At 41.7% G+C, this 14,338-nt stretch overlaps 2 protein-coding genes across 4 annotated transcripts in view; one reads left to right on the top strand and one right to left on the bottom strand.

Moving 5' to 3' along the window:
• The window catches only part of bckdhb (branched chain keto acid dehydrogenase E1 subunit beta), a 68,839-nt gene extending 66,374 nt beyond the window's left edge, over positions 1-2,465 (bottom strand). For all 3 annotated transcript variants that reach the window (XM_080426450.1, XM_080426452.1, XM_080426451.1), the window contains exon 1: positions 2,245-2,465. In XM_080426450.1, coding sequence (XP_080282576.1) covers positions 2,245-2,455 — 211 coding nt within the window. In that variant the 5' untranslated portion in view covers positions 2,456-2,465. The remainder of the gene's footprint in view (positions 1-2,244) is intronic.
• A 3,477-nt stretch (positions 2,466-5,942) lies between these two features.
• LOC308083623 (uncharacterized protein) lies at positions 5,943-13,640 on the top strand (the record flags this gene model as incomplete). The annotated part of the gene is made up of 10 exons (XM_080425938.1): positions 5,943-6,245; positions 8,506-8,629; positions 8,725-8,947; positions 9,269-9,545; positions 9,727-9,969; positions 10,269-10,455; positions 12,241-12,477; positions 12,718-12,889; positions 13,007-13,143; positions 13,287-13,640. 10 exons carry the CDS (start codon positions 5,943-5,945, stop codon positions 13,388-13,390), a joined length of 2,007 nt encoding a protein of 668 aa, XP_080282064.1. The 3' UTR covers positions 13,391-13,640.
• Positions 13,641-14,338: the final 698 nt, after the last annotated feature.

Below are 14,338 nucleotides of genomic sequence, written 5' to 3'. Positions count from 1 at the left end.
GTATTTGCTGAGAAGTACTTGCTTCAGCCAGCAGCAAGAACGGGACAGAGTTGAGTTTGAATAAATGGGCAACTTGGGACAGATAAGTATTTTGGTATCCCAAGAGATTGTTAGCTTGCTTGGGGTAACTTGGGGCTTTTGTCTTATATTTACATAAACTTTATTATAGATGATGATCACTAATGAGCTTGGGTATATTACAGTGTATGCTACCTGGCTGGCTACTAAATAATGCAGCTTATGACACATAACAACACTAAATACTCCAGTGTGTTCATTTGGATCAGGTCCAGTGGGCACCTAAACCTTGTGGGCACCTCAACGTTAAATTGGCATTTTTTTCCAAAACGTAAAAAACTTTGCTTTGGAAAATGCTCGGAAATGATATAAAGTTTCCGTGATTTGAACATGCACGGTACTAGCCGCAAGCAACTTAGATGCTATAATGCCATCTGGCATCTAGAGTTGCAATACCAAACCTTGACAGCCCATTCATTGAAACCGAATAGTCCTATCTGATTGTATTAGAGAGACAACGTTAAACTCACCAATATTGCAGCTGTAGGGAAAGCTTGGGTTATCCTCTTTGTATCCATCTGTGGATAACTCAAGTTTTTTGTACAGCTACAATGATGGCGAGTTTAACGTTGTGTAATACAATCAGATAGGACTTTTCGGTTTCAATGAGGGTTGGTATTGCAACTCTTGATGCCAGCATTATAGCATCTAAGTTACTTGCAGCTAACAGCACGGTACATCATTATCAGATCTAGATTTACCCTTCAACTTATTGTTTATCCCCAAAATGACTGGCACAGGTTTTGTATCAATTTGTAGTATTTGTAGAAATATTGGGCCTTAAATGTCAATTATATATATTTTGGCCCCTCATTTGTAAAGTAAATATAATATAAAATAAAAGGTGGCCAGAAATACCAGGTGCCCACTGTACCTTCCGGGTTTAATACCGTCCATTTTCCCAAATCGTTAGCCTCATCATAGCATAAGTCATGTTTTGGCCAAATTGCCATTTTCTGCCTAACAACTCTCCTAACACTGCTGCTGCTTCATTGTGCCTTATTGCCTATGACCTCAGCCTATCAGTATTCTTGTTACATTCAAAAAATGACGTAGGCAATTATGCTATGAGGCTAACTTTTTGACTTATTATTTTGAATGTAACAAGCATTCTGGCAATAAGGAAGGATGAATCAGCACAGCAGGTCAAGACTGATCTGCTCTGAGTGCTGGCATCTCTTGGATATAAACATGACTTTCAAAACGTGAGTTAGGCAATTATGCTATGACGAAATGTAGGTCTGGTAAACCAAGTGGTTTAGTGGAACGATTACCAAGTATTTGATCTAATATTGACAGAAAACAAATGCTGCACTTTGCTTATGGCTAGTTTGACAGGTAAGCTAAGCTATGCCATTGGTTCTCACCCCCAGGGGTCCTTGGAGGGGTACCAGGGGGTCCCCGGCAAAATGAGTCAACATAGTGTCACGATCATTTTGACCGCTTTAACCATTATCGTTACCGTATACTTTGGCTATTAAGAAATAGCAGACATACAAGTTCATAGCGCGGCACCAAGTGCAGCGCTATGAGCTTGTAGATCTGCTATTTTTGAAAAATCCCTGGCACAAAATATTTTTGAGATGGGGGTTCCGCAGCCAAATACAAATACACTTTGGGGGTCCTTGGCATGAAAAACTTGGTAGAACCACTAAGCCATTGGTTCTCAAAGTGGGGTCCGGGGACCCCCAGGGGTCCTTGAGGGAGTTCCAAGGGGTCCCCAGCTAAATGATAGATTAGGCACCAAATGGACCCTTATGGGTCTGTAACTCTGATAGTGGACCCGTTAGGGTCCATTTGGTTCCATTTGTACACTCTCAGAGTTAAATTGACATAGATTTTACAATGTAAATTGCGGTCCAAGTGATAGAAATGCCATTAAAATTTAAATGGGGGTCTGTAGCCCTAATGCATGTCAAACTGGGGGTCCTTGAAATTAAAATGGTTGAGAATCGCTGCTAGAGCCGTAAAAAAATCTTCTCTTATGGGGGTCCCTGGCATATCTTTTGAAATGGGGGTCCGCGGGCTAACAAGTGTCAATTTGGGGGTCCTTGACATGAAAAAGTTTGAGAACCACTGCACTAAGCTATGCAACCCTGTGTACTTGCTAGCTAGCTGTGGGGAGAGTAGCTAATGTAGCCGTAGCGTCGCAGCCAGCCAACTCACCATACTGTGTGGGGACAGGGTCAGGCTGGAAGGTGAAGTGGGCATGCCTCCGCTGCTGTGTGTCCGCATGGGAGCTGCCTCCACCGGGGGACAGCCTCAGCAGCACAGTGGCCCCCAGACGGCTCTGAGCTCCGCCGCTCACAACGACACCACCGATGGAGGCTTTATTACAGCTCGCACCGCGGACCAGGAACCGTGCAGCGGCCGCCATGTCTGTTGTTGTGACGGGAGCAGGCAGGAAGGACGACAAGGTGGATGACAGGAAGAGGCTGTGATTGGCCTAGACGGAGGTACAGGGGCTGTGATTGGTCTAAACGGAGGGCGGTGTCTGTAAACGGACGATTTTTTCTCCTCTTCTTTTTAAAGTATCAGTAAGGTAGATCAGTGTTTCCCAAACACTGGCTCAATTTTTATAGCCTGGTAAACCCTCCCTCCGGAAATCTCATTTCCATTTGATTCCAGGAATACAAATGAGATTTCTGGAGGGAGGGTTTACCAGGCTACAATTTTTATGGGTCACGGGTAAATATCTCTTTTTTTTTTCAAAATATTTTCTCACAAAAAAAAAATCTAGTTAATTTAATAAGTTAATTTCATAAAAGAAATCGAATAAATTCAATAAATAAAAAAGTAACACTGAACGCATAGCATCGCAAGCTTGTAGATCGGCTATTTTCACTGGTTTGGGTCCCAGGGAGGGAGACATCAAATTTCTCTTTTGCGTTTGAGTTTGAGTGAGTCTCAAACTTTTTAATTTCAAAGACCCCCATAACTCTGAGGGTTGTAACTAAGGGTCCATAATATTTGGACGCTTGGACCCCCCCAAGGAACCAGAGGGTCCCTGGACCCCACTTTGAAATTCAGATGCCAATGGCAGCTAGGAAGAAAAAATGGGAACAGTATCAATACAGTTTCATCAGTATAGCTACAGTGTCGCCTACAGTATCAGTGGAAGTAGAGTAGAAGAGTACAGTATCATTACAGAATGAACTGTCATGAAAAGGGGAGCTTTAAAGAGGCCGTGCCATGATTTGGGTTATTTTTCTGTATGTATCAGATTATCAGTAGCTCCAATCGGAACCTCTCCCAGAGGTCATCAGTTGACATTACCCCAGTGGTTCTCAAAAATTTTCATGTCAAGGGCCCCTAGTTTGATATGTACTTGGACCCCTATTTGAAGCTGTTGTGCCAGGGACAAGGGACCCCCAGTGTGTGCGTGTGTGTGCGTGTGTGTGTGTGTGTGTGTGTGTGTGTGTGTGTGTGTGTGTGTGTGTGTGTGTGTGTGTGTGTGTGTGTGAGAGAGAGAGAGAGAGAGAGAGAGAGAGAGAGAGAGAGAGAGAGAGAGAGAGAGAGAGAGAGAGAGAGAGAGAGAGAGAGAGAGAGAGAGAGAGAGAGAGAGAGAGAGAGAGAGAGAGAGACTCAGTGAGCACAGTCTTGCAACCGAGAAAGGCAGTCATAGGCAGACCTGGCTCCCAAGAGAAGACAGACTGTGCACACAAAATGAGGTGGAAACTGACTTACACTTCCTACCACTTGCCCACTGTACCAACTTAAGACATCAGAGACACATACTTCCCACAGATCACAATCACCCAACGAAAAGCAAAATATTGTTTTGAAGAACAAAACATTGAAATACTGCTTTTGTTTCAAAAGTTTATCCCAATCTAACCTTTCCTGTGTGGATGTATAGGCTAACTATTTCTGACAGCAGCAAATGCACAATTCTTATGGTTTTGTATGATAGATTTCTTGCAAAACGAGAGAGAGAGAGAGAGAGAGAGAGAGAGAGAGAGATTATAAAAAGATTTTGTCTAATCAACACCCCAGAGTAATTTCCCAGAAAGGGACATAGCGCAAGATGGAGTGAGATGGAGTCGGAGGAGTCAGGCCGCGAAGTTCAAAATGGAGGATAAGAGAGGCTTTGACAACAAAAGAAAAAGGAAAAATGATACGTCTAGCTCAGCAAGTGAAGAAGAAAGATGTGTTGGAATGAGAGCAGTGACCAAAAAGAATGGGATTTTCAGTGATCCACATGCAGTAGGAAGGTTCATAACAGGACAAGTGGGGGAAATCGGGGAATGTAGGTCAAAACAGCAGAGGAATGATATGAAGAAGATTAAGGTGTATGAGGACGGCATCGAGATAATTTGGTTGGTTCCGACTTAAAGGAAAGACAAGTGTGCCACTGTCGATTAGCATGGACATGATTCTTGATACTGTAGGTGAAGTATACGAGGCCAGACAAAGGACACGATTCAGAGAAGGGAAGAAGGAGCTTAGCAAATCAGTGTGTATATATAACATTTGAAGAGGATCTACCAGAAAGAATGTACATTGATTATGTGGGCTACAGGGTCAGGCCTTATGAGGAAGCACCACTCAGGTGCTTCTGCTGCCAAGGGAGTACAGTGCATGTGCATGTGGCTGTGCTGTGCAGAGGAGACCGTGAGTGTGGGAGATGTGGGAAGAAAGAAAGTAAGAGAAGGCAGTGTGAAGAACAGCAAGAACCTGCCAAATGCAGTAATTGTCAAGGAAACCATTATGCAGGAGCAGCGCAATGTCCTAAAAGAATAATGGAAGATGATGTGAAAAGGATCAGGAAAGAAAAGAGAATGTTGTATGCAAAAGCAGTGAAGAGACTGGAGGGGAATGAAACCGAAGTGGCAGTGCAAAACAAACAAGGGGGAAAAGGGAACACTACTGTCCAAAATATCTGCCTTGACAAGAGGCAATTCCTGGCTTTCATATATTAACCATGATTATAAACAGTGCAGTAGAAATTCTGAGTAAGTCAGAAAGGATAAATATGATACTGGATGCAGAACACAAGGTTGCTGGATGTCGTGGATATTAGTGGAGAAGACCTGAATGACATTCAGACTGAGAGAGGGTTTTGCTCCAACTCAGACAATAAGTGTCTGAGTCATGGAAGGACAATAGGAAGGTTTGGGTGGGACACTGTACAGTTTGCACAGAGAGACACTGATAATATGGTAGAAACTATTTTAATACAGTAGGTGGCGGTAATGCACAAATATGTTTGCCAACCGCCATATAACAAAGATGGTTAATTTATGAAGATACACGGAGCCACTAGAGGCAACATGGTACACAAATCCTACAAATGGTCTCCTAACCTGCTTCCGGTCTCCTAAAAAGGCGTCCGCCCACTTCACGCAGATACAGGAAGTAAATTGGAGAGCAGTGTTGCCATGTCCACTTATTATAAGTAACGTTGGGCTTGTTTTTCTGATCGTTCATGTCAAGGACCCCCATATTAAAATGTATTTGTCTGCCGAACCCCCCCCCCCCCCATCTGAAAATATGTTATACCAGGGACCCCTGTACCAGATTTGTGGTGTTAAATGTTTAAAAAATATTCCACGATTATTATTTATTTTCTTCAAGATTTTTTGGAAAGTAGCAGATCTGCAAGCTCACAACGTGTCGCATCGTGACGCGTTGTGAGCTTGTAGATCTGATATTTTCAAATAGCTGGTGCAGGCAGTACAGGTTTACAGTGCTCATGTGGCCTATTATGGTCGCTTCTTTTGGGCTTGTTTTCATAGACATGGTTGCTTGTTTCTCTCGCAGAACCTGGCAACAGTGGACGGCGTCTCGCCATTTTTAGTCTTGGATCGGACTTGTGACGCTCCCAAAACAATCCTCCCCTCCAAAGTGTGAACGTAAAGAACATGGCGAGTTGTTATGTCCCTGGCTGCAAGATATCGAGTGGTAAAACGTCCTTTCACCGTTTACCAAGTACCGACAAGGATCTGATCAAGAAATGGCTGTCTTTCATCTACAAAGACGGCAAGGTTCCCGCGCAGCTGCCCTCCAAGCTGAGGGTGTGCAGCGCTCACTTCACCGACAACTGTGTGAGCAACCTGACCAAAGTCACCATGGGCTTCGCTCACAAGAGGATCCTGAAGCCAGACGCTGTTCCTACACTCTATCCCGGGGACACTGCGGTAAACGGCTCATCAGAAGCATTACCTGTAAGTTTTTTTTTAAACTTTACTGAACTACTATTCTTTGAGACACACATCCGGTTGTTGTTTGTTCTTTAAGGCAACTCCGCACCAAACAGACTCGTCCAGACTATTGCAGACTACTCCAGACTGCAACAGACTGGTATTCGGTTGGCAAAAGTTGCCATTTAAGTCTGTCAGCCGACTGGCCATTCATGTGCTAATTTGACTTTTAGCGTGCCAGCGTTGCCAGGTCTGCTTATTATAAGCGACTTTGGGCTTGTTTCCCTGCAAAGCCACTTAGGGATGTTCCCAGCGTTTTTTCTTCACTGACGTGCAGTGGTGTAAAGTAACTAGTACATTTACTCAAGTACTGTACTTAAGTACAATTTTGAGGTACTTTTACTTTACTGGAGTATTTCCAATTGTCTATACTTGTACTCCACAACAATTATTTGAAATGTTTAGTTACTAGTTACTTTGCAGATATAAATCATTATGAAACATACATGAACCACTTTAGCCCTATTTTATACCTATAAGCTATTTGAAAATAGCAGATCTACAAGCTCACAACGTGTTGCGATGCACGCGTTCTGAGCTTGTAGATCTGCTATTTTCAAACATTTTTGTACTTTTACTTTTGGTACTTTAAGTACATTTTTATACCAATACTTTAGTACTTTTACTCAAGTAAATGTTGAATTCCGGACTTTTACTTGTAACAGACTCAGAGTACATCTATTGCATTCAAGCCTGGAATTTCGTCATTTTAGGGGCAAGGCCACTTGGCCTTTGGTGTTGTAATTTTTTGGAGGGCACAAAGGCCCTGCCCGGCCTTCCTGCCAGGGCAGGAAGGCCATCCAAAAAAATAATAAAGATTTTTAAGTCCAAAAATGATTTTTAAGTCCACGGAAATAATGCATTTAACTTGAAGGTTAAGGATGATTGTATTTTAATATATTATAAGAATAGTATAACTATCTGTGAAATATTACCCATTTATTTCACAAAATAATGTGTTGGCAAATGACCAATATTTAGTTATATAGGTCTCAATATGTCACATTCAGCCCTGGACTTCACTGACTGAAGTAGGGGTCACATTAATCACATTAGATTCACAGAATGTATTTTACCCACAAGTTATTTTCATTCAAATGAAATGTGAATGAACTTGCACTAATAATGACTTTAGTTGATTTTTCACTCTTTAAAATATAGTATTTCTTAATTATTAATAATTACAGCTTGTAGATTGGCTATTTTCACGATTTTAAATGTTTTTTAAATAATAATAAAAAAGGAACATACAAGATTTCCACCCGACAGCCATAATATATAGCCAATATATGGTTCTGTATCAGTATATGAGTCCGTTTTTGCAGATTTCATTCTAATTGGCTTACAGTGAGTGCAGGTCACAGACAGAATCTGGTGGGTCTCTAAGTACCGTGTAACACCTCGCAGGGTTGCCAGATTTTGTGAGAGAAATAAGCAACCAGGCCTATGAAAACAAGCCCAAAAGAAGCAACTACTATAATAGGCCACATGAGCAGTAAACCTATATACTTTATACATCGTCTTTTTAATTTTTTTGAATAGCCGATCTACAGTGTGAGCTTGTAGATCTGCTATTTTTAAAAAGAATCTTGAAATATAATGTGGATTTTGTTTGTTGTTGAAACATTCTAACAACACAAATCTGGTTTATGGGGCTCCCTGGCACAAAACATTTTCAGATGGGGGTTTATGGACAAATACATTTTGTGGGTCCATGAGATATTGAAAATATTTGAGAACCACTGGTTTAAATAATAATGTAAACATTTGGAAGCAAGACCAAATAAGCAACTACACTTTAGAAACTCCAAAAACCGCAACTGGCAACTACCGATAGCCTATTTACAAGCAACTTTACAGAAAAAATCGCTTATAATAAGCAGACATGGCAACACTGCCACCTAAAACAGTGGTTCTCAAAACGTCCCCCTGGGATCCTTGAGCCTGGGGTTGTCCAGATTGTCCACTAAAGTACTGTTTCTTAGTTAAGTGTCCAAGAGGCTATATTTTTCCAATACTTACATTTCCAATTTCTAAGGGATTGTTCAAATAAATATAGGTCAATGGGAATGTAAGGTTGAATGAATACATTAACTATTGTAAAATGTTTGCCGTATGCCCCAAATAATGTCCCTGATGTAAGGGATATATAGCCAATGTGGCCATTGAAGAGGGCTATTCTAATGCCAACCAAAAATAGTATATGCATTATCTGTCTTCCCAGAACTCTGCGGTTGTGGACATCGGGTCATCAGATGTAGGTGTCCAGTGCCATATCAAACATTTTCTAAAGACTGTGGGAACCCAGCTGTCAGAGGGAACTCTGGGGAAATCCATCAGAAGTAAAGGTGTGTAGAAATCTCTGGAATCATTTTGTACATGCCTATAGTTTTTTACATCCCTATCATAAAGTGTTGACAAATTAGTGTCGTGTCTAATGTAGGTGTCCAGGTGAAACCCTCAACCAAGGCAATAGGGGTGGCTACGGACTCTGCCATTGGGGGCTTGAGCTCAACCGCTGTCAGAGATGGCCCCCCACCAAGGAAGCGGGCATGTCTTGATTTACCTCCATCGGAAGACACAGAAGAAGATTCACAAAACAGCACAGACTCATCTGACAGGCCAGGTGGTTCTAGCTTGGCCGACTCATCCATTACCTATACCAAGTGGGTCCTAGTAAATCATCAAAATGTGACCAAAGCTACTTAAAAGCGGTCTGCTCACCCTGCCTGCTAGCATGTTTGCCTCCACCCCAACCATCCCTTCTGTCTGTCTGTCTGTCTGTCTGTCTGTCTGTCTGTCTGTCTGTGTGTCTGTTTTACTAATACAATCCTCTCACTCACTCACTCACTCAATCACTGACACTCACTCACTTTCATACTGTATCATCTGTGTGGGGTCATGTGAAGTATAATAATCATTTGCAAAATGATTAGAAACTGCACACACTGTCCTGACTGACATTTTTCATGCTTCTCCCTATATAGTGCAGAACCTGTGTACAGCCCCAAGGACAGCACAAAGTATATTGTGTATGAGGATTGTCTGCTAAGTCTTTTTCAACACTGTCCTGTCTGCACCTGCAAGTGTGTGGTGAAGAAAACAGTTCGTGGAACCTTTCTGTCCATACAGCAAAAGTGTCCCAGTTGTGGATACACTCGACAGTGGAACAGCCAACCGATTATTGGGAGTACCCCAGCGGGTGATCTTCAGTTGTCAGCTGCAATTTCATTCACAGGCTCATCCTTTGCACAGGTTGACAAGGTAGGTGAACAAATAAGTGTGTGTCTGTGTGTGTGGCTGTGTGCGCGTCCGTGTGCGTGCATGCATGTAAAATATAATAGTAGACTGATACTGGGCATGTAGGTATCTAGACATAGGGGTCTATCTAGAAAGGATGGTGACAGGGTTCCTTTAATCTCATCTCTCAATATCCGTGCATTAGGTCCTGACTGCTCTCAAGGTGAAGAGCATTGCTAAAACTACATACCACAAGCATGCACGTAATTACCTGGACCCATGCATCTATTCCACATGGAAGACCATCCAGACTGGCCTTCTCCAAACGATGAGATCAAAAGATAGTGTCATTCTGGGAGGGGACAGTCCAGGACACAATGCCAAATATGACTCGTACGCAGTGTCGGACATAGAATCTGGCAATGTCATCGATGTTCAGCTCGTGCAGGTGAGATCAGATTCAGCTGGTGAAATACATGATTGATGCATCCAATATTTTGTGACTCAATTCTCATTTTTAAACACAACCGTGTCTACATAAACCTAAAATGGCATTCCTTTCATGTACATTTCTCTAGTTTTTATGTTGCTTTAGGCCAACTGAGACCTAAATGGTAAAACATGCCTACATGTTTTGTATGTATACAAAAATAACACGTTCTTTGTACCCTTACTTCAGATGTCACTTGATGCAAGGCAAGTATGTAATTATTAACAACGGAAACCTTTCAATTAATGTCTTCCCAGAGTAACGAAGTCAGCCATTCAAACGGAATGGATAAGGAAGGCCTGGTCCGCAGCTTGAACTTTCTCGAGAGCTCCGGTGTAAAGATTGACACCCTCATCACCGACAGACACCTGCAAGTAGATAAATACCTGGGAGAGGAGAAGCCAGAGGTGACTCACTACTACGATGTGCGGCATGTTGCAAAAGGTATATCAATGAGACAAAAACAAAGCATCTTTGCTTCTACTTATTCTACTACACATACAGTACTACAAGATTTTTACCCGCTTGCTGAAAGCTGGCGGGTCTATGCAGAGGCAGACCTACGACTCATCATTCGACAGATTCATTTGCATTCGACAGATTTGTTCGACAGATTTGCGTCATTGGCTGTCGTTTAAGCCAATGGGATACTTTCCCATACTCTGAACGGGCGGCCTCGTCCTCCCAAGCTATGGGACTATGCAGTCCTCCGAGCGCTAGCCGAATTTGGCTAATAGTTAGCTTGTATGATGTTACTAACTAACTGTTTTTAGCCAAGCGCGCTACTGTCCGCTCCCCATTAGTTATCGACGCAAGTCGCGTTATTACTCTCGTAATTTTCATGTATTGTACATCCCAAAACAAAATTTATTCACCATGTTATGGTGCTGTAATGACTTCATATTTTCTCAACATAATACTGTCTTTCACGCGACCTGCCTTTTTACCCCCGGTCTCAGTAGCGGGGGGCGGGTGCGGGGAGAGACCGGCGAGTTGAGTGAAACGAGTTGGGGCAAACGCAGTCCCCACAACATCATTTACTATTCTGTGCCTATCGGTACATAACTCGGACGGTGGTAATTAGTATACATGGCAACACTAGTACGAGTACTTTTCCCACCACTGTTGCTGTTTTTAACATGACTGCCCTGTTTACAAATGAATGACTACACACTACAACCAAGGTTACTGTAGCAACATTTTTCATGTAAGGTATGACGCTAAAATCAGCTGCATTTTATCAGAAAAAAGCAGATCTACAAGCTCACAACGCATCGCCGCCTTGTGAGCTTGTACATCTGCTATTTTTTATTATGACGTTTTATTGAATACTTCATTTACAAAAGACATTAATGAAACCAAATGGACCCATTTGGGTTTTTCTTTCATTTAAGCCAGTAGTGAAAAGGGCCAACTTGCAGTTATGCATTACAACTCAAGCATAGCTGTTTCAAACAGTGAAATCAAAAGACACGTTGTGAGCTTCACTTTTATAAAGGGTTAGGGTTACATTGCAGTATTGATACTTTTACTTAAGTAAAACATTACAGTACTTTTTCCACCACTGTTGATGTTTTTAACATGACTGCCCTTACGCTACCTGTATTCTATGGACTCACTTAGTTTATTCTGAAAATAGTTTATTTCTTTCATACATAAATGAATAGCCTACTAACTGGTCACCACCGGTCTTTTGTCCAGGAACAATGCATACAACACTATCAACCAGTCCTCCTGGGTGTGTGTGTGTGTGTGTGTGTCTCGTCATTTTTGTTGTTCATACATTTCTAAGTGAAACACTGTAGTTTTGACTTGGGTAAGGGTAGGCTACATTATGAAGTAACTATATCAGCTGGTGAAAATAGCAGATCTGTCAGATTGTAGATCAATTATTTTCACTATCATTGATATTGTACACACCACACACACACACACACACACACACACACACACACACACACACACACACACACACACACACACACACACACACACACACACACACACACACACACACACACTTTATATTGGTAGCCAACCAATGAACCTCTGTGGAGTTATTTTTGTTGCATTCGAATGGCTGAGATTTTATTTTGATGACAACTTTTACATTTTGTGCTGCAGATTGGGGCAAAAACAGCCTGCCGCAAGCGGGTACATTATGACTTTGTCATTTCTTGTTTTATTCTATTTCATTCAACTCTGTTCTATCCTATACCTACTATCCAGATGTCTCTCAGAAGTTGGAGCAGCTAGGGAAGGAGATGGACTGTGAGGTGATCCAGAAATGGGAACAGAGTATTGTCAATCATCTGTACTGGTCGACCCATCAGTCCCCTTCGAGTGAAGACACTGTGGCAAAGTGGTCATCACTAGTGAATCACATCCACAATGTGCACAACCACACCAATGCGCTTTTCCCCAAATGTCTGCACTCTCGAAGAACAAGACACTGGTTGAAATCTGGTAGGTTTACATCACATGTTTGTTCATTGTGTGTACATTCACTGCTAATTTATCTGGAACATGGGATATGGCACTGTACATTTTATCCCAGAGCCTGTTAAATTACTACGCAGTGTACTGTGAGTGGAGCATTTTTGATCTTTTAATTTATTCATTATTCTTGAAAGCTAATTTCTTCTCGGTAACTTTCAAATAGAGGCAACCATGATATGCGTAATTTCTAATCTGATTGTTTACAAGGCACAAAACCATCAATCAAACTGCAGAAGATCATCCAAAACAAGCGTCTCCTGAAGGATGTGGCTAAACTGAGCCCTCTCCACCAGACATCGGATATTGAGGGATTTCATTCCCTCATTTTGCGCTTTGCACCCAAAGATCGGATGTTTACCTTCAGAGGGATGCTGTGCAGGTAATCATATTGACTGGTCAGATGTCTGCTAGGATGAAGTTGTACAAATACCTGTAGTACAATATTAAATGTTTGAACCTCTATTTGTTTTATTTACTTTTTTTCTCGTTCTTCCAGGCTGTACCTTGCAGCCATGCACCACAATGAGAACAAAAGACGTCAACTCCAAAAGCATGACGCGTGTATCTACCGAATCTGCTGCCCGAAATACAAAAAGGGCAAGCACATTCCAGCAAAGAAACAGCCAACATTGAGTAAGTCTTGTACTTGTAAAGCAAATACTGTACTCTAGCAGTGGAGATAGGCTACATCCACAAAAGATTTATAGTACAGAACATTTTCAAAAGGAACAGGCTATAAATAACTAAAACAATATATATATATTTCTTCTTTGCAGACTATGTCAGAAACCTAATGGATGTGCTCTTTGAAGAGGTGCTGACAGACCCAGGACGATTTACAGCCAAGCTGAATGAGCTGCCTATCCCACCCTCCCCCTGAATGCCACATTCTAATCTGAGGCCAAATACCTGTTGTGCCTGCGGAAAACCGTTGCCTTTTCTTTTTTTATTACAGATATTAGAAAATATTCTATATGATTCTTACACTGTCATTCCTCAGACATCAAGAGGCCAATTGAGTGTTCTGTACATCATTGCTATAGAGCAACAGGAGTTTCTACATATCTTAGCTATTCAGTAAGCAGAAAATACTAAATAATAATTTCAGGTCAGAAATTGGAAGTGATGAAATAAAAATACAATTGGAACAATAGTCTTTGGGAGTTTCCTGACCTGAAAATGTATTTTCTGTTAGCTGGAGCTAGGACAGGAAGGATACCCTGAACAAACTCATAGTTTGTCTTTTAACAAAAAATGTTATCTATACAAAATATCATATATCACATAATACCACTGTTTCTCAATGTATCAGAAAATGTTTAAATAAAGATCAAACAGGAACAGACTTGGCTGGAGAAAAGTGGCATTGCAGCTGTTGACATTATTTACCCCAGGTAGCAAAAATAACAGGTTACACTCAAGAGTGCTGAATGCAAAAACCTATGGCTGGTAGAAAAGTAAGTTTAATGTTGAGTCAAATAAATAATTGTGTTTCAAATTAAGTGTTAGTGGTGCTTTATAAAAAGTGGGGGTAAAAGCTTAAGATCACCAGTTCAGTAGTCTCGTGGTTAGTGTCCGCCCTGAGACCGAGGGCTCAATCCCTGGTGGAGTCATACCAAAGACCATAAAACTGCTACTCATGCCTCCCTGCTTGGCACTCCGCATCAGGGGTTGGATGGGGGCCAAGTCCCTGCGCTGCGACATACTGGCATGATCCAGGGATGTACTTGTACACCAAGCTGCCCACGCTATGATAACAGGAGATAAGCTTGCGACCTATGGGCTACTACTTGTGTTAAATAAAATGGAAATAAATGTATTATGCCAG

Source organism: Gymnoscopelus braueri, assembly GCF_963280865.1.
Source record: "Gymnoscopelus braueri genome assembly, chromosome: 4".
NCBI lineage: Eukaryota > Metazoa > Chordata > Actinopteri > Myctophiformes > Myctophidae > Gymnoscopelus > Gymnoscopelus braueri.
This window is presented reverse-complemented; position numbering and strand designations above follow the sequence as displayed.